The 27,346-nt window shown below is 43.6% G+C and overlaps 1 protein-coding gene across 5 annotated transcripts in view; it reads left to right on the forward strand.

Annotated features, from left to right (window-relative positions):
* The first annotated feature begins 2,291 nt into the window (after positions 1-2,291).
* COBL (cordon-bleu WH2 repeat protein) overlaps positions 2,292-27,346 on the forward strand; it is a 268,039-nt gene continuing 242,984 nt past the window's right edge. For 2 of the 5 annotated variants that reach the window (XM_045004534.1, XM_045004533.1), the window contains exons 1-2: positions 2,293-2,416; positions 2,943-3,148. In XM_045004534.1, the coding sequence (XP_044860469.1) occupies positions 3,108-3,148 (41 nt within the window). In that variant the 5' untranslated portion in view covers positions 2,293-2,416; positions 2,943-3,107. Of the gene's footprint in view, positions 2,417-2,942; positions 3,149-10,436; positions 10,524-27,346 lie in introns of those variants that run through there. The other 3 variants (XM_045004528.1, XM_045004535.1, XM_045004532.1) reach the window with 3 other exon arrangements.

The raw sequence follows: 27,346 nt of genomic DNA on the forward strand, positions 1-27,346 counted from the left end.
AGGCAATTTTGAACAGGATCATGAAATGAATGTAGAAGCCAGTAAGGTGGATTGTGAATGGTGGAGTTGTAATCACACCGTGTATGTGTGTGCAAGCACAAGCTGCATTCTTTACCTTCTGCAGTTTGGAGCATTGGGAGCTAAGTGGAGTGAACTCCAGATATGTAAGGAAAGAGGAGATGAAATCATGAATGATTATACAGGTGTATTATACTAGATTAAGTTATCTGAATTTTGTTTATATTAATTGCATTTTGTTTACATTGTAGGTGAAGATTATGATCCTTTCCCCAAATTCTTGGTACTAATGAAGTACAGTATGGTGCAGGGAAATTCAGTCAAAGGCACTTGTAGCGCAGAACAGGGGAGGTGCACACCTCTACCTTAGCTGTCATTAGCAAATTAATCCATGTCTGAAATGTTTGCCAGAGTTTATCCTATGCCTGGGGAAAGGATGGTAGCTTTCTTGCAAACAACAATGACATCTTTTCTGTGTTGCTGCTGACTAGGACCTGCCAGGTATCACTCAGTGTGTGTGTATGGGGGGGGGGAACTCCCTCATTATTTTGTGCTAGCAGCAGTGTCTGGTGAATAATTCCTTGCTGGATGCTAACCTGAGCCAGATACGCTCTGATAAGTAGGTGTGTGTGAGAGGAGAGCTCAATATGGAGTGAACTTTAGTGGCTTCTTCCCCGGGGGCTCCAGAAAGAGAAGCCTCTGGAGCTGTCAGAGGTGCTGCTGAGTGAAAAAGCAGGGCCAGGGAGAGCTTCATTTCCCTTGTCCCATTTGTCAGATTGACTTGGTTAAATTTCTTGCTTTAAAGCTAGTGAACCTGCATGTTCCTATCTCTGGTCTCTGCCCAACCTGGCAGGCTGAGCTGTCCATCAATACTCCCCGTGCCCCTTTCCTACCATCACCAGTGATTGAAGGAAGAAAATGGAGCAAATGGAGTGGGTGGAAGGGAGTGGTGCAGATACTCTCGTCTGATAGTCCAATAACACCCAAAAGCACAGGAGCAACAGTGACACACATACAGTGGCAACATAACGTTGGCCTCATGGCAGAGGCAAGCACAACTCTTGCTTGCCTAGGCTGTTAGTTTGGGACAATTTGAATGAGGGGAACTATTTTTAGTTGAGTACCATCTTAAGGTGTCATCTACGCTGCAGAAAACACTGATTGGGAACCCGGTGAAAACCTAGTTCACCCTTGCAATCTGGAAGGGACAGAGCCATTCTAAACAGTTTCCAAACTGCCCTGCAGCGCTGGAAAGTCCACAGCTGTAGCATGACTTGTGATCATGGCTATCTCAGGAATCTCGTGGTCAAATTTGGACCACTAACCCTAGCCAGCACCCCCATGAGGCACACCAAGTTTTAAAGAAATCCAGGTAACTGTGAGGGTTTAAAACACCTAGAAGATTTGAGCAGTAAACAGAAAGTTGGTCCTAATCTTTTTAACTATAGGACCTTTTTAACTATAGGAGACCTGGGGGTCCACTATAATCTGTCCTGACTATACTGCTTGACTAAACTGTTCCAGGAGAGTTCTGTGTTATACCTTGGAAATATTTTCTTCAGTAGAGCTGACACCTTAAAGGCTCTCTGTCTAATCTAATCTAATGTAATGTAATCTAATCTTTCTATATTCCCCTCTACCCTCAATTAGGCCGGCAAATTCCATTCCCACCCCCACAAGGAACATTTATAGACGGATGGTTTTGTTTGTTAATTTTCAGTAAAAAAATAAATACCCTTCCCCCACCCCATGTACTTTCCATTGCCATATGGGAGACGAAGAAGGGAGTTTTGCATTTGGACCAATACATGCTGTGAGGTTCATGGCTCTTTTTAGTTCCCCAGGGAGTAAATGCCACAGTCCTGGACAACCCCCTTGAAAGCCCCGGCTCCTGGCCACAGGTGTTTTTACCCTTGAGACGGACAGCGCCGTTGTCCCCCAGGTGCCTGCGGTCTGTGCTGTGATACGATCTGGCTCGTTGCACGAGGCGCTTTGCTGTGCCCTGTCTCCTGCCCTCTCCTCCCTCTGGCGGGCTGCCGTCCTGGCGCGGGGCCGGGCTGTGTAAGAGGAGTTGGACCGGCGTTGCCCTTTGAGGGTGATTTATGGCGCGGGCGGGCGGGCTGGCCGAGCGGAGCGGCGTGCATGGCAGTGTCACCCTCCCTGCCCCAGAAAAGGCTCCGTCGCTGTGTTTGTATTTGTCCCGAGCAGTCACATGGAAACGGGCTCGCCGCGCGCCTCCGCCTCCCCGCGCCTAAACTTCAGCACCGGCTCGGAGCCGGAGCCGCGCTTCAAAACGGGTCCGTTTCGCCAGGCGCCAGGGGGCGGCCCCTGTAAGGCAGCGGCCATGCCCGTGTGACAGCGCGGAGCCGGGACTAGGCTCGGCCCTCCCAGCCTTCAGGTGAGTGGCCCGGGGCTTGGCGCTGCCGCCACGGGCGTCGGAGCTGGCGCTGCCCGGCGGAGTGAGGCGGGGAGGAGGTTCCTGTGGGCGGCGGGGGTAGGCGCGCGCGGCGGGGGGGGGGAGGGGGTGTTTGCTTGCAATGTGCGGGGGCTTGTTTGCAATGTGCGGGGGCTTGGGCTTGCAATGTGCGGGTGTTTTGTGCCTGCGGGGTTGGCCGCGCGCGGGGCACGTACTGTCCCAGGGACAGCGGGTGGGGCATCGCCATGTGTCCCGGGGCATCCCGGCTCTGCGCCCTGCGGGGCGCCCGCCACCTTGAAGGCTGTGGGCGGGCTGGGCTGGCAGCGGTAGGTGCTGGGGGCCACCGGGCGGCGGCGGCGGTGGCGGCTGCTGCGTTTCCTTTTCCCTCCTTGCCTGTGTCCCCCGCTCGGCCGTGGTGCCTGGCTGAGAGGAGTCACTCCTGCCAGCTGCCTTATTTGCTCAGCGGATGCCAGGCAGGGAACAGTAACTTTACTCTCTCCTCTCCCAGATAGCCAGGGGAGGATGGCTCAGCCAGAAGGGAGGACAGTGTGAATGAAAAAAGGAGGAGGAGGAGAAAGGCATCAGCTCATCATTTCCCCCTCCCACCTCACCTCCCTCTCCCAAACTGGAATTGTATCAAGCCTTTCATTCAGTGGAAAGGAGTGAGCCATCCATGGAGACTCTCGCGTCTGGGACCAATAAACCTCCCAGCGGGTAAGAGACCTGCAACACACTGGGCAGGGAAGGGCTTTGTGGCTTTAATGACTCGCCTGGGGTGATTTATTGATTGATTTTATTTTGGTAAGCTCCAGGAAGGTTTCCTACAATGCGTTTGTACAGCGCCCAGCACAACGGGGCCCCCCTCCTATCCTGGGGACCCTGGGTGCTATTCTCATAATAATCATTTACCTCACCCCGGCCCCCTCTCCTCCCACAAACCAGGGGTGACCCTCTTCCTCTGTTTGCAGTATTCACCCAGCCCTCTGGGGATGGCAGCAGCCAGGGGAAGCAGAGCCTGAGTTGCTCTGGGCATGTGGTTTCTCTCTCCTCCTGCTACTGCTGCTGCTGGGGAGGTTTCCCAGGTAACTGGCTTGATCTGAGCTAGGGAGCCTAGGCTCATAGCTGTCAACAGTCCTGATCTGGCCAAGACCGTCCACCACCCTCCAGCCCCCCCCCCCCAGCTGTTCACAGAAGGGGGAGGAGGTGGTGCCTGCTGCTCAGAAGGAGAGGGGTGGGAGAATAAAGGGTAGCTGGCAGGGAGAAGGTGGAGAGTGGAGGAGGGGAAGTGGCATGTCATGGTGCTGAGCTGCTGCCAGGAGAGGAGCCCCGAGGGGCAGATGCCAATCCCTGAGGGGCAGGCACCAATGGGGAGAGCAGGAAGGCAACCCCGAGGAGAGAGTCATGAAAATGGGGGTGGGGGAAAAGAAGGGGAAACTGCTCTGGACTGACAGGATACAAGAGGAAGTTAGCCTGGAAGGGAGAGAAAAGTTGTGCAAAAGGGAAAAAGAAGGGAAGGAACTATGGGAATGATGTAAGGCTAGAAGAGGGTAAAGTGTAGGAACAGAGGAGGGACAGGAGGCATCATAGGGAGAAGGAGAATGATTATTGAGGAATTTCAGACTATTTTTCAGTGCTTCTGTCATTAGAAAGAAAGTAGCTTAAAATTCACTAGGACATGTATATAACCCTCCTGCAACTGAGGAGGTAATGGCACCGAGCCCCAGCACTTGGTTGAAAACTATTCCTAGCAAAATGTTTACAGTTTTGATAACTGTCCAGCATTCCCTTGGGTGTGCCCACAGGCACAAACACAGCATGTGTAGTTATGTTTTGCCTTGTCCCTGTTACCTCCGTTTCCTCTGCCCTGTGTCCGTATGTCACGGCAATGAGGAAGATAGTTGCAGGCACAATGCAGGAGGTGCTGGGGTTCTGGAGTTGACATGTAAAGTTGCCAAGGGGAGAAAATGTTGACACTCTAGAATCAGAACAGACTGGGATAATGTGATGAGGTTCTAGAATCACAGGTGGAGAGGAGCAAGTGCTGGTGTTCTGGAATTAGAGCAGAGAAGGAGTGTGCCATGACTCTAGCTGTTGTGAGGAAAAGGCCTACCACATTTCAACTCCCATTCTAGGCTAGCATTAGGAGGCTCCTGGGACAGTAATGCTCTGCCCTGCTGCTGCCACCCACTGCTGCTACAGTCCCCAGGCTTTCAGGTGGCTCTTTTGTGAAAGAAACTTATTTCTCCTTTGTCCCAAAGTAACCAACCCCAACGTAACCCATATAATATAGATTGGGAACCTTAAAGAATAAATTAATGCTGGATGTCAAAGAGGTGACTATTAGTCCAGTTGCTAACTAATAAAACCAATAACATGAAGGTGTGGGTCATCATTTATTGGAGTAAAAACTTACCAAGCATTTAAAAGTCACTCTCTTTTCTCTCATAATTTATAGCTCTACTTCACACCATTTTCCAAGAACATGGTAAAGAACATGATTCTTTCAAAAGCTTGCCATTTAATTTTAGTTCAGAATAAATAATATTGAAATGAAAAATCAGTAATTCTGGTATTTATACCTTAAATTAAACTAAGAAAACAAGTCTCTGATTTCTCTTCTTTTTAGTTGGAATAAAGCAGAGGATTGAAGTGTAACAGTGCTTTTGTTAATATAATGTTTCATTAACTTGTCCACTTGTTTACATTTGCTAGTTCTTGTAGTGTTATGACTGGTTTTCAGATCTATGCAGGGAGTGGTGGATGCAGGAAAATTGCCTCCAAAGGTATTCCTTTGTGCTGTACTAATAAAAATAGTGTAGGTACAGTATTTCTTTGGCCTGTAGGATGAAATGTCAGCTTGGTGGTAGTTGTTGATTTGAGGTTTAATTCATGTTAAAGATAGTTTTCTTTTTAATAGTAACCTCTTTGAGTATCTGACCTGTATCTGAATAGTATCTTTTAAAATTATAATTTATTTTAAGAAACTAGTAAATCTGACATCTCTCTCCTGTATTTTTAAGGATTTGAGGCATTAACATGAATTAGTTTAAAAAGTGCTGAGAAATGGGAACTAAGGTGTGAATTTGAATATATGTTTTGAAGAATAGGTTTGTGTCTAAATTGTGACTATGATGAAAAGTCTATACCTGGATTGCTCTGTAAGTTTGTCTCTCACCAACAGAAGTTGGTGCAATAAAAGATATTGCCTCGCCCACCTTGTCTCTGTAATGGATACTTTAAGCAGTTTCACAACCTTGTTTTGGGAGTGCATATTATGTGCCTATCTCCAAGATTGTAACTGATAGAATGCCTGCAGATATATTGAGTTATTATGGATACTTCTAAATAAACCCCAAGTTCTCCATCCAGTTTTATCTGAGTGTAGTAAAACTGGAGTAATCCCACTGGAGTATATAGACCAGATTCTGATCTCATGTACGTGAGTATAAATCTTGGAGTATCTTCATAAACTTCAGTGGAATTATTCCAGATTTACACCACCATGACAGTAGAATTTGTTCCAAAGGTGAGATGTGCTTGGAATGTCTTATTGTACAGAATTTAGGTCTCAACCTTCTCCTGGTAAAGTTGATGACAAAAGTCACATAAACTTTAGTGGGGCCAGGTAGTCTATTTCATCAGCATTCAGCTCAGCAGTTGTATACCATCATCTTGATTTGGAATTTTACACAACATGATGCATGCATGCCATCCACTGCAGATGTAGATTAGTACACTATTGAATTTCTAATTTTAGTATCTGATACTGATGAATATCTTAATTTGGTTCTTTACTAAATTTTTCCTTACCATTAAATGCGAAAATAGGAGGTACCAATGAAATATGGGAAGAGGCTTATTTAGATTGCCTTTGTTGGCTTGCCGGTATCAAGAAAATAAATGAGCATTTGAGACTTTCAGGTGGATATGGAAATATATACATGGGTCTGTGGAAGTACTGTTTTTCTCATGAAAGGACTATAAAATAAATAAGTTACCTGTCTGAGAAAAAAAACCCTCAAGAAATGTTTCTGATTTCACTAGTAATTGACATAGTTAAATAAGAGCAAGAGGTTAAAATGACCTTTACTTTGCAATTTTTAACAAAATTTAAGCAGCACTGTCTTTTGTCTCTGGTTAAATCATTAATAGCACTATTACTAGCTTCCTTTGTTAAACTGGTGAGCAAAATTAACGCATCATGTGGTCCACAGTAGAACAGTTTTACTATGTATTTCCTCTAGATAAATTTACTATAAGTACGGCCCTACCAAATTAATGGCCAGTAAAAACGCGTCAAGGACAGTGAACTGTGGTCTCCCCCTGTGAAATCTGGTCTTTTGTGTGCTTTTACCCTATACTATACAGATTTCATTGGGGAGACCAGCGTTTCTCAAACTGGGGATCCTGACCCTAGAGCGGTTTGTGGTGGGGGGGATCGCAAGGTTATTTTAGGGGTGGTCATGGTATTGCCACCCTTTCTTCTGCACTGCCTTCAGAGCTGGGCAGCCAGAGGGTGGTGGCTATTGGCTCGGCACCCACCTCTAAAGGCGTTAGCAGCACAGAAGTAAGGGTGGCAGTACCATACCATGCCATCCTTCAGCGCTGCTGCTGGCAGCGGCTCTGCCTTCGGAGCTGGGCTCACGGCCAGCAGCTGCCACTCTCTGGCTGCCCAGCTCTGAAGGTAGCACCGCTACCAGCAGCAGCACAGAATTATGGGTAGCAGTACTGCAACCCCCCTACAATAACCTTGCAACCCCCCATGGTCCTTTTTGGGTCAGGACCCCTACAATTACAAGACCGTGAAATTTCAGATTTAAATAGCTGAAATCATGGAATTTACGATTTTTAAAATCCTATGACCATGAAATTGACCAAAATGGACTGTGAATTTGATAGGGCCCTAACTAAAAGTAATACATGACACAGTTTCTGGGAGAATTACCCACTTAGGAGTGTGATAGTGTTGTGTTGTTTTTAAAAGTGAGATAAACAACAATCTGATGAGAGTCTTGCAGTCCCCCCCCCCCCCGCCCTTCCAAGTATTTGTCAGTTTTGGATAATATTTTTAGAATTTACTAGCTAAGAAATATTATAATTACCAGTTACTAGATGGATGTTCTATATAATAATTAGTAATGCTATATTTAAATATACATTTTCAGATGAGGAAGCTGATTTTTAAACTATGTAGTAGTGCCAACATGGGTGAAATTCACTTCTATGCAGAGGGCCAGCACAAAGCGTATGCTTTACTTATGTCCCCCTGAAGCCCTGATGGGACGATCTTGTTGTGACTTAATTTGTCCATGGTCCCTGTGTAGGACCAAGTCCTAAAAGTTTTAATTGCACCTTACCTTGAACATGTGCATTTGGAAGAAAGAGAATCTGATTGTATGTTAAATTCTTAGATAATGTAATAATAAATACAAGCAAACATAACTTAAACTCTGCATTGTGGGCTAAATTCTGCCATTGGTTGCACAAGATCCATTTCTCATTGACATAAGTGGGAGATGAACATAAACAACAACGAGCAGAACTTAGTTCATAGCAGATGTTAGAATCAAGAAATACATCAGTTTAAAACATTGTTCACTAGCAGCATGGGGCCTGCTGCTCTTCCTAGTGGTTTCAATGGGAGTAGGGGCAGGTCTCTGCTCTTGCATTTCAGAGGGAGTTCTGGGTGCTCAAGGAATTCAGCACTGAGTCCTAGGTGAAAGGATGGTCATATAGTTAAAGCACTGAACTGAGGGCTCATGAGATCTGTGCTCAATTCCCACTTTTCATGGGTTCAGTCTTGCAAGGTGCTGAGCATCCTCACTTCCGACTATAGCCATTGGGAGTTGCAAGTGTTCAGCGTCTTGCCAGGTCAAGCCCCTACTGACTTCCTGTGTGACCTTGGACAAGGCCCTTCGGCCCTAATTCAGGAAGTATCCTTATTCAGCAGGGCACTTAAGTGCTTTCTTGAATCAGGGCCTTAAGCTCTGTGCCTCAGTTCCCCCTGTGTAAAACAGGATAATATTTCCCTGCCTCACAGGGGCATTGTGAAGGTAAATACAAATATACATTTGGGAGTTACTTATAGGGTCCCTTCAGTGTAGTGTTTAAGTACCTAGACAGATAAAGATCATATATCATTACTAGCAGTTACATTCAGGCCTCAGGAAAACAAGTCTCTGAGTAAAGAATAGGCCAAGTTTTTAAGTCTTGTTTTGACTTTCAGTATAATTCTACTTATGCTCCTTGTCTGTGTAGTTAATGTTAAATGACATACATCATGGAATTGCACAGCTAACTTCTAAAAAAAGTTTTACTGTGTATTTATCTATCTTTACTATTTAACTCCCTAAGCCATGTGTTTAAAGGACTGAGAAGACCTGCTGTATATAGAACATTACTCTGCACTATTTCTTTGCCTCCACTTGGACACTTCATTGTATCATAATATTCAGGCGTCAAAATATTTGAGATATACAAAAGCCCTGAAGTGTTTTTATCTTTAAATAAAAAAGTAGAACAACTGGAAAGCTTGATACTCTGCCTACACAACACCTTCATTATACTTGTATAAGACTCTTGTCTAATGTGTAGAATAATTGATGTGCAAGGAGGACAGAGTGTGATTAGAAATGCAAACAAATATTATGGTAAATATTTTAAACATTGCCTGCCTCCGGCAACTCTTATGCAAACATGCCTACTCTGGGCATCATCCCTCATATTACAAATAGTAATAACCACATGGAGCCAAATTCCACCCTCATACACACACAACTCCCATGGAATTCAGTGGGAGTTGTGTATATGTATCTTAATGCTGAAAATTCCCCATAAAATATGTCCTAGCATCATTGCAGACATAAGGCCTGATTCAAGGGTCTAGATCAAAAGTAATTCCATTGATGTCGATAGAGTTACATCAATGTAAAACTATGGCAAGTGGGAAAAGAATCAAGCCCATTGCTTACAACAAAAACAATCCTGTTACAGTTTACATTTTGTATAAATACTGACATAAAATGAAAATAAAATATTGTTCAGTTCATTATGACTGATGCATCAACATTATTAAAGATCATTGTAAAAATAAACTATTTATTATATACTCATTTAAAAATAAATTGGTTATACAACAGAATTGTCAGAAAAATGCAGTAGAATGTATGCTATTTTTCTTATTCTCTCAACCATTTTCCAAAGCTTCCGTTTCTGATCTATTCCTTCTCTCATATTCCATTTTACCATCTCTTCCATTGTTTTCATGCTCTCATTCCATTCTCCCTTATTCTTTCACTATCCTTCTCTCTCTCCCCCTCATCATCCTCTTTTCCTCTTGTATATTTTGCATTCCCTTTCCTCCCATTCTGCTTTGCCCCCTGGGGTCCTGTTAGTCCCAGTTAACTCTACCCTGCCATCTCTTGGGTGGTCTGCATCCTTGTTTGTCCTCCATATCCCTTCCATGTAGTTTCTGTTTGGTTTCTCCTGGCTTTTGTTCCTGTATCTTCAGAGCTGCTTCAGTTCAATTTTAGGAAAGTATGTGATTGCACAGGGATTAGTTACACTGGCATTGTGCTATGATCTGTTTTACTTTTTTTCCCCATCAGGCAATCAGCACCAGTGGGATAGTCCAACAGCATGGAAATAACATTTTAAAATACTTGTAATTTAAAATAGTCTATGAGATATGAATTGACGTAGCATGCATCATGGGACACAATGAAAAGACGTATTTTGAAGATGGTATCCATTATATTACTGTATTAGAAAGACAGCAAATTCAGATTTGGGACGAGCAACTCCTTGACATTCTGTCATGGGGAGTATAGGCCCAGACTACCATGGCCACTTAGGGGTTATAAGCAGGCTAGCTATCTCTCCAGCTGTGGCTAATTACTGGGCCAGAAACAGCTGAGGGATAAGAAGTCTGCAGATCAGGAGAGATAGGTGACTGCTAGAAAAACTGAGGATCTACAGAGAGAAGATTCCTTCAGCTGCTCAGACTAGCTGGAATCACTCCAGAGTTTGGACTTCCAGAGAGGGAGAATCACAGTACTTGAGTCTGGAGAAGGCCTACAAGAGAGGCAAGGTAAGAAGCAGGAAGAGATTGTGAGGACCTGGTCGCAGCTACTGAAGTAGGGTCACTGGGCTGGTAGTCAGAGGAGCGAGTGAGCCTGGGATTCCCTGCCATCACCAGCAAAGGGAGCAGTAAAAACGGCTAATATGATCCTTGGAATCACAAGTAGGAGCTGAGAGGTTATTTTTGCCTTTGTATCTGGCTCTGATGTAACTGCTGCTGGAACACTGTGTCCAGTTCTGGTGTCAACAGTTCAACAAGGATGTTGATTGGAGAGGGTTCGGAGAGGAGCAAGGAGAACAATTAAAGAATTAGAAAACCTGCCTTATGGTGATATGCTCAAGGAGCTCAATCTATTTAGCTTATCAAAGAGAAGGTTAAGGAGAGACATGAACACAGTCTAGCAGTACCTAGATGGGTGTAATGGAGTCGGCCGTCTTCCTTGTAACCCTTCATGACCAGGGGTTTCATGCTAACAGTTTTTCCCTCAAAGGGCTTCTTAAACAAACTTCGCACAGGTTTTTCTCATCCACTCACCATCCCTTCTTGGGGGTCGGAGCTTTATTTATGTGAATAAACTTAAAAATAATCTTCAAAGTCCCAAAACAGAGTCCAGGGTTTTTACCCACCTATCAGGTCACTCCCAGCACCTACCTGGCTGAAGCCTCGGGGTTCTTGCTTTGGCTTCCAAACAGCCTGGTATCAAAGTCTTCCTTGAAGAAGTCTTTTTTACATCCTGACATTTTCTGAATTTCCCTTTTCCCTACAGACATCTGCTGCCCTTCATAGGGAATTAACTGATCCAATCCAATTTTTAGTAATCAGCATTGGCTAGTCCTATCTCTAAAGGGGCAAGCCACCCTACTGCAATAGGGAACAAATTATTTGACCTAGCAGAGAAAAGTATAACACAGTGGCTGGAAGTTAAAGCTAGACAAATTCAGACTGAAAATTAGGTGTACATTTTTAGCAGTGAGAGTAATTATCTCTTCACGATGGTTTTTACCAAGGTTTGTTGTGGGTTCCCCATCAATGGCAATTTAAAAATCAAGACTGGATGTCTTTTTAAAAGATATGCTCTACTTCAAAAGGAATAATGTTGGGGGAAGTTCTATGGCCTGTGCTATACAGGAGGTCAGACTGGATGATCACAGTGGTCCCTCCTGGCCTTGGAATCTAAAAATTATGAGAATCCCTCAGAGCAAAAGGGGCAGGACTTTGTGGAGGTTGTTATAAATGACAATTGCTAGAGTCATTGGACTTCTAGTCTGTCAGACTCTTTATTGTCATGGACGGTTAGAGACTATAAACAACCCAGCCAGAGGGCTGCAGCAGTGTTTAATTTGTAATGAAAAAAATGCCGGGGCTCAAGCAATGTTTTTTTATATTCATAACTGATGTGGCAAGCCCAGAGGTGCTGGGGCTATGAACTGCCAAGCCTACGGGTACTGGGGCTCAGCCCTGTTAAGCCCTAGCACAAATTCAGCACTGGGCTGGAGTTATAAGAGGAGAGCCACCTGGCACAGGGTCAAACACAGGGCCGGCTTCAGGCATCAGCGCAGGAAGCAGGTGCTTGGGGCGGCCAATGGAAAGGGGCGGCACGTCTGGGTCTTCGGCGGCAATTCGGCAGCGAGTCCCTCTCGGAGGGAAGGACTGGCCGCTGAATTACCGCCGAAGAATGAAGCGGCATGGTAGAGCTGCCGCCAAAGTGCCGCCACCAAAGTGCCGCCGATTGTGGCTTTATCTTTTTTTTTTTTTTTTCTTTTCTTCGCTGCTTGGGGCAGCAAAAAGGCTGGAGCCGGCCCTGGTCAAACAACTGTAGGTGGAGAGGTGGGGATACTGATGCAGACTTTCTATGACACCAGCCACAGCCACGAGAGGTGCTGGTGGGGAAATGCATCCCCAGACTCATCCCTTAATGGCTTTCCATTTCTTAACAGAGATGTATAGTGCTTCTTCTGGCATGGAATGGCAAAGATCAAAGTGTATTAGTAGTTATGGCCAGAGTTATTGCCCTCACATGAGTCACAGTTATCTGAATGCTTGTACACAATCTTCCCAACATTTCTGGCATTTTGGGAAGGTCTTTATCTACGTATTTAAAAGGCCTGAGCTCCTCATAAAAATTAATGATTGCCTCCTCAGAGCACCTCTGTGAGGCAGGGAACTGATAACCCCATCTACAGATGGGAAACTGAACAGATTAAATGACTTGCCCAAAGTTGCACAGGATGTCTGTGTTTAAGCTAGGAAGGGAACCCAGATTTCCTGACTCCCAGTTCAGTGCCCTAACAAAGTTTCCACTGAGCTAGATTTTTAACACACTCTCGTTGATTCCAACAAACTTATTTTTTGACATATCTGATGCCATGCTGTGGTGCAGTTTTCTCCATTGGTCTGCCATCTAGATCTCTATGAAAATGGACAGCTTTTACATTTTAACCCCCTATGCTGGGACATCCAGAAGGCTCCAGAAGCTTATTTTCTATCTTGGTGGGTGAAGCCAGCTGGTAGATTAGAATCACAAAGAGATTTTAAATCAACATTTTCTAGACAATTTCAGGATTTTAAGGAGCTCTTCAAAGTAGTCTGATCTCCAGATAATAGAAATTCGAGCTATTATCAAATGTCCTCTCCTGTCTTTCAGTATGCATGCTCCTACAGTAAATAACATGAATAGTTGCATTGATCTTTCAATGAATAACATTAATTAATGTTTTCAGAGATGTGAGGTAGGTGACCAGTGGGCCAGACTGCTTATCACTAAGTAAGTGAACCTGTGAACAGTATATTGTCATAGTTTCAGCATTACAGTGGCAGAATTTAGCCAGAGATTTAGCATATGCCAAAAAATGAGTCAGAAAGATTGCATGTCGGGGGAGTGCTGAGACATCTGTGACCCACAATATCTGATATCCACATTTAGTACTTGTGCACCAGAAATAAGGTTGCCTTATCAATGGATTAATGTTGCATTATTCCACCCTTTAATGTGCTCTGGGTTTCTGTGTGTACTTTTGAACCATAGTACTTGCAGTTTGAAAATGACTGCAAAAAAAATGACACTATGACAGTTCCCTATTTATTCTCTCTCTTTCTCTCAATAACTTCCAGACTAACACTGTTCTGTTTACATGTCAAAAAAAGAAAAAAAAATTCTAACTGCAATCCCTCTTTGTTCAACCTGGGATAAGAAGGTCAAACTGTTGCATCACCAGCCATAGCTAATATTCAACAATCAGGCTTGAGATGATAATTTTACTAATGATGTATGAGGTTGAAGAGAATCCAGCCTGGTCTTTCTAAATTGTAGTAGCTCTGTTATGCTAATCAGAGTAGGAACTTGTTTTTCTCAGTAAATAGATAAGGCTCAGTGTCACACAGGGGGCACAGATGTTGAATTAAAAGGTGACATTGTCACATAGTCAGTTTTCTAACAATAATCACCTGTAAAGTTCAGCAGTAGAGACAAACATAATAATACTTAATCAGTCCAATAAGTGAGCCTTTATCTGTAAGCAAAGGACTGCTAACAATCCACTTAGACTACTGCATTCTCCATACTTTTATTTCTGCAGTTGTGTGTTAATTGGTAGTCTGTTGATTAATATATATGCATACTTGTTAATCAAATCACCCCTTATTGTAATATGGTTGTGAATCTGAATTAGAAAGGTAGAACTGCTATGCATGGTACACTTTCTTGCAGTAGTCACAGTTAAATCTTGCCTTAGGAAGAACAAGTAAATACCAGGGCACGTTTTCACAGTGCATAGGGATTTTGTCTGCACAATATTCATTGATGGCTGGTGAAGTTTCCTGTCCCAATCACCAAGCATGGCTTTAATAAATTTACCGAGTGCTGCAATTAATTTTCTATTTATATAGCTTAATGTAAGTGCATCTAAAAAATCAGCATACAGAGTCTTTGAGACAAATGCTCAGGCAACAACAGGCATACAACAAAATTCTTTTTTTTTTGAGGTCTTGCTGTCAACATACATTCATAATTCATGGATCTCCATTTTCACTATAGGCCTCTATGATTCCCACTTGTCTGCCAAACCTCCTTCCTCTCCATGTCTGGAGTCACCCTTACTTTTTGAGTTCCTGGGATTGTTTTTAATTCTTGGGTGACCTGACATGGGGAAGGAAGGCCAAAGGCAGGAATTTGGCTTCCTCAATGGAGCAGGGAAGCTGGATGGAGCTCCCACACATGAAATTCTCAAAATATTGGAACCAGCAGTAGTCATAGCATTGGTGTGAATTGGAAAAAATGCAGATTGATCATCTAGTTAAACTACCTATCTACACTGGCCTTTGCTTCAAAAGCGCTCCCCTCTCCCCAATGCACACATCCCATGACGTGAGCTTGCCATAACTTCTCAGCATAGCTTGAGGCCAATACAACCTGTTCATGGCAGAAAATACAAAAGCAAATCCTATTCAAAGGTCTTTAAAAACAATCTCAAATCATTTTATTTTACTATCTTTTAGTGAAGTTTTAAATTTAAAAGTTTTTGAACTCTCTCTTGAGAGTTTGTTGAAGTTATGTTTGGGGGTACACTAAGTACTTGCTCTTATTCTCCTTTCCCATCCCTCTCTACCCTCCTGAGTATGCGGGGAGAAGTGAGAAACACACGCACACAAAAGTTGTTTAATTTTTGCTCTTACTTCTGCACTTAGTGGTTTTCCTGACTACATTTTTGACTGGGGGGATTATTGCGCATATGCAGCAAAAACACTAACTAAATAGAGCCAGGACTGAATGCATAGGTGTAGTTTAACTTCTGTATTTGGGGGGACAGCTCCAGTCAGGCCAACGGGGCCACGCATGTGGGGGGGGGGCAAATTTCATGCCCCTGGCTTGCAGTTGGAGGGTGCAACATCCCATCAACCCGCCTTCCCCAACTATGCTTATGATTGAATGGCACATTCTGTATTCACTATGGACCAGACATATGCTTTCCTTTTCATGATGGCTCTCACAGCTTGGTGAAATTAGTCTGCAGAGTCAGTAAGTAACTTCAGCCCAATGTGAAGAAATCATTTTACTTTTTTCTATGTTGTCCTCTTATCTGCTTTCATCTTGTTTGAGTGCTTTACATGTACATGAAATGGCAGAGGCTCTGAATGCCGAGGAAAAAAATATCTTGGTGCAACTGCGGACAATCTTTTTTTTTTTTTTTTTTTTTTGGGAGTAACTTCTTTTGGCACTTGATACCCACCCTATGCATTTATGGGTACCGTGTGAGAAGTTATTCCTGGGTCCCTCGGAGCATAGCTCCTATTTCAACATCATCATAGCTCTCTCAATGCTAACCAATCTTGTCTTACTATTTGCCTCTCCAAAACACACTCTGCTGTTCTGAGAAATATAATAAGACTTTCTGCTAGATAAGGCTACCAAACTTTAGGATCTAACATCACAAAAACCTAGGTAAATGACACCTACTGGTAAGTTATAATGCTTAAGATGGATGCTTCTAATCAGGATTTGTTGTACAAATATTGTAAACAGATCAAACCTTGTCACCCCGCTACCAGAGTTCTAGTTCACAGAAAGGATTTTGCCAATTATCCTTCTCCTTCTCTTTGTATTTCTCTCTCTATTGCTCTGCAGTCTGCTAGTTGAAGGTAGTGGTCCTGAAGCAATCTCTTTTTCAGGCTATATTTTTAATTGGATTTGTTCCCGAAATTCCTGATGATTTTATTTGCTATCACTGGTGCTGGAGCTTGATGACTTGGAGAGCTCCTTGGTTATCCAATGGCATTGCAGAAAGCCATAATGTATTGCCATAATAATATACCAGAATACCACATGGGGATAATTTTGTGGCCCTCTGGCCATATATAGTCTTCTCTTTCTCTGTCCCGCTCTGTCTGTAAGTGCACAAGTATCTCTGGTTGTATGCTTGTGTGCGTTCTTCCTTTCTAGCTTCTTGGAAGGAAGAAAATATGTTTCTTACCTCTCTTCTGGCCCATAAACCCCATAGAGGTGGATGTTCCTTGATGCAAGAGCATCCACCCTAAATCCCTTCCTCCTCATGCTCAGCTGTACAGGTAGCCTTCATGCAGTGGTGGATTAACACACAAGCCCACAGGCCCCGTGCCCATGGACCCTGAACAATTTGGGGGGCACCGCAGCACCTGTGTAGAAGAGGGCCTGTGTCCCCACCCCCGGAGCACGCCGTCCAGGGCAGTTGGAGGGTCCGGGGCTTCCCACAGAAGCCCAGGCTCCCTGTGCCACACTTACCATGGCCTGGGTCTGACTTCTGGCCTGGCCAAGGGTGGGTTCTCAGGGGGAAGAGGAGGAGCGGGGGCGGGGCCCTGTGGTGATGGGAGCTATGGCTCACCTCAGCCCCCCACTGGGAAGAGGCTGGAGCCGCTAGCAGGGGCTGCGCTTTGCAGCGGAGGAGATGACCACCTCCCTTGCTGCGAAGTGCAACTCCTGCCATCATGCCACGCCTCCATGAAACTGGTTTGTGCTGTGCAGGGCTTGAGAGAGGTTCTGTGACCTAAGGGCCCACTGTGTCTGCAGAGGAGGAGCCAGATTTTTCCAAACAACACACATTTTAATTATTTACTATGGTTTCTGGTTTTTAAAAACCAGAAAATGCCTACTGCACATGCATGAATGCAAAGTTAGTAACTTCAAATTGAACCCAGCCTTCATATGTCAGTTTTAACTCAAAGATATGCAATTAGAAATCAACAACAAAGATGCCTGAGTAAAGAATGCAGGACCAGACTTATTAGAAAAATAAAATGAAAGCTATACATTGCCTTTCCTATGGTTAAATGCTGACAATCTTAAATGGGGGTCTTAAATCCAGAAATCTTTGAATTTTAGAGTCAACCATCATGCACTTTAGGAGTAAATTTGATAGTAATCCTAGTGATCTGAATTATAACCCCTCTCCCTCCACCCAATTTCAAGCATTTCTAGACCATCTGATAAATCACTCATAACAATATTTGAATAGCAAAATTAAATACTATATTAGAACTATATAATACATTGGTAGACTAATTGTTGCAGAGTTGAGACAAAGTTTCTTCTTTCCTTATCCTTCCAACAAATGTGGTAAGTAAAATCTCTTTCCAGCTCTTCCACTGATTTGCATGTGACTTTAAGAAAACCATTTAAACTAGTCATGGTTCAGTTTCTCCATCTGTAAAATAAATAAAAAATATGGACTTCAGAAATTGTTTTAAGATCCAGGGATGAGAGTTGCATACATGCAAAGTATTATACTTATTTTTATTTAATTAATAGAATGGATTTCTCTTGTAGCTGACAAGACAATCAGAAGGCCAGATTCTGGTGTGGGAATGATTGAAAGGTTAAAAATGAGTAACTTTCTTCATCCATGCTCTCTCCCTTTCTTGTCAAAGCTCTTTTCTGTCATCCTTAAATATATGATCAACAAGAGACTCAGCTTTTTTTTTTTTTTTTTGGTTAGACCTTCCGGAATTCTTAGTTAGAATTGTGGATCTCTTCCCTAAGTGATGTTTCTAATGTAACACTGTGCAGACAGACTAAGGGCAGGCAGGACGGTCTCAGGTGCTGTCTATTCCTGTGGTTTACGGGAATCTGAGACAGAGACCGTATGAGTCTGCTTGCATTTGTGAGAAAATGAAAGTGGTGACTCACATAAAACACCCTGATTGACTGATAGTTGTTGGAGAATCATAAAATGGGCTTTGATCAGTTCCTTTGAGGCAATTTGTGATAGAACTTTATTCTGTCCTTTGATCATTAAGGGAAATAAGCAAGCTACTGCTACCTTCCTATCCCCACCTGCACTCATATTACTGCGCCTTGCTTGCAACACAGGAGTCTGACACTGGTGTTATTCCACTGACTTCAGTGGTGTTACTCCTGATTTACAGTGTTGTAAGACTGAAGGAGCAGAAATTATACAAATAGACATAATGAGACCAGAATCAGGACCTCTCATGTACCGTGTGTTAATACTGGTGGTTTAAGCCACACACACCCCCTCTCCTAATCATCCAAATTAATTTGACCCCCTGCTTTTAGATGTTATCTGATGCTATGTCTTCACTGCCAGAAAAGATGTTTTTTTACTAAGGCTGTCAAGCGATTAAAAAAAATTAATCATGCTTAATTTTGCGATTAAAAAAATAATTGTGATTCATCGCACTGGTAAGCAATAATAGAATACCATTTATTTAAATATTTTGGATGTCTACATTTTCAAATATATTGATTTCAGTTACAACACAGAATACAAAGTGTACAGTGCTCACTTTATATTTATTGGTGATTACAAGTATTTTCACTGTAAAAAACCAACAGAATACACCTCTACCCTGATTATAAGGCTGTCCTTGGGAGACAAAAAATTCTCACCGCGTTATAGGTGAGACCGCGTTATATCAACCTTGCTTTGCCCCCCCCCCCGATTCCTTGTTCCCTGACTGCCCCCTCCAGAGGCCCCCATCCCTAATCACCCCCAGGACCCCACCCCCTACCCAATCCCCCTTTCCCCTGACTGCTCCGACCCCTATCCAGCTTCCCCCCACCCCCTGACAGGCACTCACTGGCAGTGGTGGGAAGCAGAGCAGCACGGCCCCAGCCCGCTCCACTCCATCACCTCCAAGCTGCGGCGCTCCGCTTCCCGCTGCCGGTGAGTGCGGGGAGGTTGGGGAAAGGATGCCCCTCCACAGTCACCTGTGGCTGGAAGCGGAGGGACGCGGCCCCAGTTCGCTCTGCTTTCCTTGCCCTGGCCCCAGCCATGTCGCTGGGGGGTGACTGGGGAAAGGTCCTGCACTCACCTGCGGCGGGAAGTGGAGCTCCACGGCTGGGAGCTGGCGGAGTGGAGGGGCTGGGGCCAGGCTGCTCCGCTTCCGCCGCTGCTGGTGAGTACAGGGGGGGATCCCTTCCCCAAGCCCCCTCCCCCAAGTGACACGGCTGGGGCCGGGGCAAGGGAAGCAGAGCGGGCTGCTCCAGCCCCTCGCTAATCCCCCAGGCCACTCTGGGACTGCGGGACCCCCACAAGTGCCCTCCAACAGCTCCTGCCTCCCAGACCTTGGCGGGGGGGAGCCTCTGACCGCCCCAGAGATCCTCTGCCCCTTATCGAACCCCTCAGCCCCGGCCTGGCCCAGCACCCTTAACAGGCTGCTCAGAACAGCGTGTCAGAGCTTTACCGCCTTGTATGCGAACCCGCCTTATTTCGGGTCGCGTTATATCAGGGTAGAGGTGTAGTATTTTTCAGTTCACCAAACACAAGTGCTGTACTGCAATCTCTTTATCATGAAAGTTGAACTTACAAATGTAGAATTATGTACAAAAAACTTACACTCAAAAGTAAAACAATGTAAAGTTTTAGAGCCTGCAAGTCCACTCAATCCTACTTCTTGTTCAGCCAGTCACTCAAACAAACTACTTTGTTTACATTTTCAGGCGATAATGCTGCCTGGGTTTACAATGTCACCTGAAAGTGAGAACAGATGTTCTCATGGCACTGTTGTAGCCAGCGTCACAAGATATTTATGTGCCAGATGGGACATATGAATCTTTAGCACTTCATGCTTCGACTACCATTCCAGGGGACATGCGTCCATGCTGATAACGAGTTCTGCTCGATAACAATCCAAAGCAGTGCGGACCAACACATGTTCATTTTCATTATTTGAGTCAGATGCCACCAGCAGAAGGTTGATTTTCGTTTTTGGTGGTTTGGGTTCTGTAGTTTCCGCATTGGAGTGTTGTTTTTTTAAGACTTCTGAAAGCATGCTTCACACCTCATCCGTCTCAGATTTTGGAAGGCACTTCAGATTCTTAAACCTTGAGTCAAGTGCTGTAGCTAGCTATCTTTAGAAATCTCACATTGATACCTTCTTTTCATTGTGTCAAATCTGCTGTGAAAGTGTTCTTAAAATGAACAACATGTTCTGGGTCGTCATACCAAACTGCTCTAACATGAAATATATGGCAGAATGCAGGTAAAACAGAGCAGGGGACATACAATTTCCCCCCCAAGAAGTTCAGTCACAAATTTAATTAATGCATTATTTTTTTTAACAAGCGTCATCAGCATGGAAGCGTGTCCTCTGGAGTGGTGGCTGAAGCATGAATGGGCATGTGAATGTTTAGCATATCTGGCACATAAATACTTTGCAACGCCAGCTACACAACTGCCATGCAAATGCTTGTTCTAACTTTCTGGTGACATTGTAAATAAGAAGCAGGCAGCATTATCTCCTGTAAATGTAAACAAACTTGTTTGTCTTAGCCATTGGCTGAACAGGAAGTAGGAGTGAGTGGACATGTAGGTGCTGAAGTTTTACATTGTTACATAACTGCACTCAAAAACAAAAACAAACAACCCCTTAATATGTAAGTTGCACTTTCACCATAGAGAGATTTCACTACAGTACTTGTATGAGGTGAATTGAAAAATACTATTTATTTTGTTTCATTTTTACAGTGCAAATATTTGTAATAAAAAATAATATACACTTTGATTTCAGTTACAACACAGTATAAATGAAAATGTAGAAAAACATCCAAAATATTTAATAAATTTCAATTGATAGTCTATGGTTTAACAGTGTGATTAAAATTGTGATTAATCGCGATTAATTTTTTTTACTATGGTTTGTAACCTGTCCTTTAAATTGGCTTCTGTACCCAATGACTGGAAGATAGCTAATGTGACGCCAATATTTAAAAAGGGCTCTAGAGGTGATCCCCGCAATTACAGATTGGTAAGTCTAACATCAGTACCGGGCAAATTAGTTGAAACAATAGTAAAGAATAAAATGGTCAGACACATAGAACAACATAAATTGTTGGGCAAAAGTCAATATGGTTTCTGTAAAGGGAAATCATGTCTTACTAATCTATTAGAGTTCTTTGAAGGGATCAACAAACATGTGGACAAGGGGGATCCAGTGGACATAGTGTACTTAGATTTCCAGAAAGCCTTGACAAGGTCCCTCACCAAAGGCTCTTACGTAAATTAAGTTGTCATGGGATAAAAGGGAAGGTCCTTTCATGGATTGAGAACTGGTTAAAAGACAGGGAACAAAGGATAGGAATAAACCGTACATTTTCAGAATGGAGAGGGGTAACTAGTGGTGTTCCCGAAAGGTCAGTCCTGGGCCCAATCCTATTCAACTTATTCATAAATGATCTGGAGAAAGGGGTAAACAGTGAGGTGACAAAGTTTGCAGATGATACTAAACTGCTCAAGATAGTTAAGACCAAAGCAGACTGTGAAGAACTTCAAAAAGATCTCACAAAACTAAGTGATTGGGCAACAAAATGGCAAATGAAATATAATGTGGATAAATGTAAAGTAATGCACGTTGGAAAAAAATAACCCCAACTATACATACAATATGATGGGGGCTAATTTAGCTACAACTAATCAGGAAAGAGATCTTGGAGTCATCGTGGATAGTTCTCTGAAGACATCCACACAGTGTTCAGCAGCAGTCAAAAAAGCAAACAGGATATTAGGAATCATTCAAAAAGGGATAGAGAATAAGATGGAGAATATCTTATTGCCCTTATATAAATCCATGGTACGCCCACATTTTGAATACTGCATAGTGTGGCAAATTGCCAGCACTGTTATGATGGGTTTCACACTTTTTCTTCTTTGGGGAGGGGTTCAGGGTGCCATTTCTTGCCCCTGAATTAGAATATGAATTGCCCCACTAGTGTCCTAGAGGAGGGGAGTGGAGAGGGAGGGACCTGGGCCCACCCTCTACTCCAGGTCCCAGCCCAGGGGCCCTGAGGATAGTGGTGAACCACTTGAACTGACAGTTCCTTCTCCTGGGCTACTTCCCTCTCCTGCCCTTCAGCTTGTGGGGGGCTTCCTGCCCTCCCTCTGCACAAGCCAGGTGCCCCTTACCTAGGGTCTAGGACTTCTTAGCCCACTGCAGCACTTCTCCAAACTGTTCTCTGCTCCAACTCCCACACTGTCTGACTGAAGCATGGGATTTTATCATGTGACTGACTGCAGGTGCTCTAATTGGCTTCACGTGCTCTAACTGGCGTCAGGTGCGCTAGTTAATCTATAGCAAACTTTCCTCCCCTTACAGGGAATAAGGCTCCTTTCTAACCCTCTCCTGCTGCCCTCTGGCCATGCTGTATCACAGATGTGGTCTCCTCATCTCAGAAAAGATATACTGGCATTAGAAAAGTTTCAGAGAAGGGCAACTAAAATGATTAGGGGTTTGGAATGGGTCCCATATGAGGAGAGATTAAAGAGGCTAAGACTTTTCAGCTTGGAAAAGAGGAGACTAAGGGGGGATATGATAGAGGTATATAAAATCATGAGTGGTGTGGAGAAAGTGAATAAGGAAAAGTTATTTACTTGTTCCCATAATATAAGAACTAGAGGCCACCAAATGAAATTAATGGGCAGCAGGTTTAAAACAAATAAAAGAAAGTTCTTCTTCACACAGCACACAGTCAACCTGTGGAACTCCTTGCCTGAGGAGGTTGTGAAGGCTAGGACTATAACAGGGTTTAAAAGAGAACTGGATAAATTCATGGTGGCTAAGCCCATAAATGGCTATTAGCCAGGATGGGTAAGGAATGGTGTCCCTAGCCTCTGTTTCTCAGAGGGTGGAGATAGATGGCAGGAGAGAGATCACTTGATCATTACCTGTTGGGTTCACTCCCTCTGGGACACCTGGCATTGGTCACTGTTGGTAGACAGGATACTGGGCTGGATGGACCTTTGGTCTGACCCAATATGGCCATTCTTATGTTCTTATGTAATCATGATAACTTTTTTTGAGTTAATCACGAGTCAACTGAAATTAATCAACAGCCTGTTTTTTACAGAGAGATAGCTAACATGCATGCATCAGTTGGCTCACTGTTAAATGCTATTGAGACAAGGCACAGGTGGTTCTTACTGCAATGTCAGACTCAGAACTATACCTCCACCTGTGGTTGACCTCAAGTAGCTACATCATGGTAAAACTTCAGTGCCTTGCCTCCATTAGCATTTACCAGTGAGATAGGTGAATGTGGATTTGTTGCCTTGCTGTAAAAGCACACTTTTTTGGCAGTAAAGCCATAGTCTTTGTTTGAGGAAGAAGGATAGGTTGTTCCTTCTCTTAGTGCTGTTAGCCTCATGACCAGATACCAATAATATTTTTTAAAAGCGTGCAAATTGTTTTGTGACTTTAGGCCACCTGTAATTGAAAACCCTGCCCGTTTTTATCACTGTTTATGGTAATGAATTCTCAAATTAGCCATAGCTGTTTTGGAATGAAATGTTACTCCTTGAAGTCTGGTGGTTAGATATTTTTAATAGGAGAAAATATGTGAGCCATGCCTACTGGGAAGTAGTTTACAAATATAAAACTGCCTTGAGTACAAAACTTGTTTACACATATATCTTGGCTTTCGTGCTATGAAAAGCACTGTAAATTCCCCATGTTGTTTGTTTTTCATGAAGAGTAACTTAGAATGAAAAGGTGCTTACAAAGTATTGCCAATTATTTGTATTCTAACTTGCTACACAAGAGGATTTTCTGATTTTAAAATTTGTTGTCTGTTGTTTTTTCCCCCCCCAACCATTTATGAAATCTGTATGGTAGTCTGTGAGTTATCTCTGTTCCAGAAAGTTAAAGCGTTAGGAACATCTATAATATGGGGCCTGATTCTGCAACCTTCACTCACATAATTAGTCTCTTTAACATCAATGGGACTGCACACGTGCTTAAAGTTCATCATATGCTTAAGCATTCTGTTAGATCAAGACCTAATTGCATAGGATTTGCTGGGTAGGCCCATGTAAACAGATCAACCTGGAGATAAGAAAGGTGTATATGACCATATATTTCTCTCAAGTTTCTTATCTTTTCACGTTTGTCTTTGCTAGAGATAGACCTGAGCCATGAAGTTCAGGATCTGGAGCTGAGCTTTTCTAAAGTTCTTGGAGTGTTCTTGCCCCCCGCAGCTCTCAGTGGCTGCAGTTCACCGTTCTCAGCCAATGGGAGCTGTGGGAAGCTGCGGGCTGCAAGGACATGCTGGCTGCCGCTACCTGCAGCTCCAATTGGCCAGGAACAGAGAAACGTGGTCACTGGGAGCTGTAGGGGGAAGGGGAGGGCATGCTTGCGGACGGTCAATGTCAGCAAAATGTCTCGCGGCCTCCAATCAGATTATCCTGATGGGCCGCATGTGGCCTGTGGGCTGCAGGCTGCTCACCACTGCTCTAACACTTTTCCATCTCTGAACAGATGGTAATGAATATGGAGACTGAATTTTGTCATCTCGTCAGAAAGTGGTTTCATCAGGGTATGGCAGAGTTACTTTGAAAAACAAACTGCATAAGGTCAGCTTGCAAACAGTCCCCTCAGGCTGTGTTTAGCACCTGGCTAGATGTGCACTACAACATCTGAGTGGCTATAAATCTTTCATAAGTATTATACATCTAAAGACAAAAACCCAAGTGATTTCAATCCGCACCAGGGGTTTTCCTGGATTAAATTTCTTTCTCTGAGAATTATTAAAGGATGAAGCTAAATTATGAAGGGATGTTTTCTCTGTTCTCTGTGTTCTTCCCCCCCCCACCAAAAAAAAGGTTGCCACACACATACGTAGAAAGAAAACAGTAAATGTTAGATCCACTTTTAAAAAATTAATTAACATTATTCCTATTTTTAAACACCCAAAGGTGTATGTTCCAAAATATGTATTAGGAAGAGATTTACACAAGGGAGTTAGGTGCCCAAGTTATATTTGTGCCTTTTGAAGATCTCTCCCTTAATCCATTCAATCATTTTCTATCGTAATCATCACTGTAATATATAAAGGGCATAGAGTCTCCCTAATGGGCTTTCTTGGTGTTCTGTGCCCTCCCTCGCATGGTTAGAAGATAGGAGGCACTGCTTTAGAATACAATATGTGTGTATGCCTCGCTAAAGAGGTCAGGATGCAGACAGTTCATGAACTGGACTCTGGACTCCTTGCATGCTCTACAGCTCTGCAGCAGGTCTTTTCACAATGTTGGAAGGAAGGTTGGAAAGCAAAGTGGAGATGTGAGCAGTAGGTCTGGAACTGTGCAGCTCTACTAGCCAAAAGCCTGCACCTTGTGTAGAATCTACAGTACTAGCTGTAGAAAGGCCGATCTGTTGATTTTGATCTGAAAGATTTTTCCCCCTTGATTCCCACTATATTCCCTGTGCCTTCTTGGGTTCTGTGCTCAGGATCAAGATTTGGTGCCTAGATCTTGGTGCAAAAGCAAAACTTCAGAAACAAACCTGGAGAGGCAATGTGACCTAGTGGACAACACACTAGTATATGACTAGGGAGAGCTGGGATCTATTCTCTGGCACTGCAATGGTCCTGCTGGGTGACCTTGGGCAAGTTGCTTGCCCTCTCTGCGCCTTGGTTTCCCCATCTGTAAAACGGGGATAATGATGATAATACTGATTTCCTTTGTGAAGTACTTTGAGATCTCCTGATGAAAAGTGCTAGATAAGACCTAGGTGGTGTTATTATGATGGTGATCTGTCACTTTGCTGTCTTGGGGGTTGAACTAGGTGACCTCCTGAGGTCTCTTCCAGACCTAATCTTCTATGATTCTTTATGCTTCATCCAACACTGTGGTCTGCCATGGAGCTGCCTTCAGTGTTCCGGTGCATTTTATGGTTGGGATTTTCAAAGGCACCGAAGGGACTTAGGTCCCCCAATCCTGTTGAAATTCAAAGGGAGATGGGTGCCCTATTCCTTTTGGAGCCTTTGAAAAATCACAACCTATGCTGGGGGGAAGAACACGTGTGTATTAAAATTCCAGGCATAAAGCTGCTAATGCAAGGTTGAGGTTACACAGTTACGCATACAAAAGTCATGAAATATATATAAAGAAACATGCAGATACCTTAGGGGACCTTACTTATGAAGCCAGAGTTTCCATCGTGTCATACTACATACTAGTCTGCCCCTCCTTCCAGAAGTATTTCTGGGCTCCAGTTACATCTGCCAGCAAGTGGCTGAGTGGGACAGGAACACATGGAGAGGATCATTTGACAGACGCTATACAATGCTGATTGTGATATTTGCAGTGTATGCATCTAAACGCAAGTTTAGCAATATTTGTCAAGTGCTGGTCTTTTCCTCAGAACACATGCAGAGGACATAGAGTGAGGGGGAGATTTACAGGTACTGATTGCTGCCTGGTAGAATGCAGCCATGTAGGCATTTGGTGTAGAATCCCAATCACCTGAAATCCTATGTAGGCTTGTCTAGCGCAATGCTTAAGGCACATAGCTTTTGTTGCTGTGATTTGGCAGTGGTGTCTGCCAAACTCTTATATGCTAGAATTCAGGCATTTATCTTTTTATTAAAACTATGTGAAAATATACTACCCATCACCAAGTATAAACATAATTCATTCAAGAAAAGATCATTGGGATAAAAGATAACTAACCCTAGGCAGGAGAGGTTATACTTCATTCAGTTTCTGTTCACTCTTATAAGTTTAAGATTTGTGGCCTGGCAATGGAGAAGGAGAATGTATTTATTTGCTCATTCTACTTTGGAGGGAGGGGGGAAATTATTGCCTCTCGGGTTGGATATGAACCAGTTTAAAGTGGTTGACGGTACCAGCATTTCTCCTTTGGTCCTATCGCTATTTGCAGAGTTTAAAGGCTTGTTTACACTACAAAATTAAGTCAAGTTAAGTCAACCTACAACCACCACAATAATTAAAGCGGTGGTTCATGTCTACATTCTGCTTCTTCTGAGTGCGCGTCCTCACCAGGAGTGCTTCCACCCACTGAAGTGGGGCATTGTGAGGCAGTGACAGCTGGAGCTCGGCAGACCTAGGGCT

This window comes from Mauremys mutica, chromosome 2 (genome assembly GCF_020497125.1).
Source record: "Mauremys mutica isolate MM-2020 ecotype Southern chromosome 2, ASM2049712v1, whole genome shotgun sequence".
In the NCBI taxonomy this organism is placed as follows: Eukaryota; Metazoa; Chordata; order Testudines; family Geoemydidae; genus Mauremys; species Mauremys mutica.